General features: G+C 44.5%; 1 protein-coding gene across 1 annotated transcript in view; it reads right to left on the bottom strand.

Moving 5' to 3' along the window:
• The window catches only part of LOC119592106 (probable cation-transporting ATPase 13A4), a gene marked incomplete at its 3' end in the record, with an annotated part of 17,932 nt that overhangs the window by 3,508 nt on the left and 13,752 nt on the right, over positions 1-672 (bottom strand). Inside the window, 2 exon segments of the mRNA XM_037940925.1 lie at positions 102-243; positions 427-524. Of these exon segments, the coding sequence (XP_037796853.1) occupies positions 102-243; positions 427-524 (240 nt within the window).

Here is a 672-nt window from a genome sequence, read left to right as displayed (position 1 = left end):
GGTTTCTATGTATAGTCGAGCTTAGATTTAGAACTTCAGCTTTGGTCTTCTTTCACGTGATCTTGATTTAGATTAGGCAAGTATACAAAGATCTATTTTACCTGTGATCATGACAGTAGTGATATCTGCCTGGTGGAGCGCAGCCAGGACAGGTGCCGTCTCGACCTTCAGTTTATTCTGCAGGAGCACCAGCCCCAAGAACATGGCGCCCTCCTCGAGATCTTCCCGGGGCGTTAGATCCACCTAGGGTTAATTCCGGGTTAATTCCGCATGTCATTGTCGAAACTTTCCATACTGCTTAATCTATTGTTACAGTTCCGTTATCTGTGTTTAATTATTATTCCAGAAAATAAGATTAAAATAGTCGTGATAAGAATCCTGGTGACATTCTGAGTACGGCGCGTGTCTGTGTGTGGAGATCTTTACCCAGTCGAGTCCTTCCTGAAGAGTTTTTCCTGCAACAGCGACGACCCGAAGTCCTTGCCTCGTATACCACTCTAAGGCCGCCTCGGTGATTCCTGGAACTGTTAAAAGGCACAATACACCTGAATTGAAGAGCGATTTTTGCGTGGCTAGATAGGTGGCAAAAACGCGCTACGGTGGTCACACAAATGGGGGAGAGTAAATAAGTCATTTAAGTTTATTAAGAAGCAAACTTGACAGACGTTTTTG

Source organism: Penaeus monodon, chromosome 29 (genome assembly GCF_015228065.2).
Source record: "Penaeus monodon isolate SGIC_2016 chromosome 29, NSTDA_Pmon_1, whole genome shotgun sequence".
NCBI lineage: Eukaryota > Metazoa > Arthropoda > Malacostraca > Decapoda > Penaeidae > Penaeus > Penaeus monodon.
This window is presented reverse-complemented; position numbering and strand designations above follow the sequence as displayed.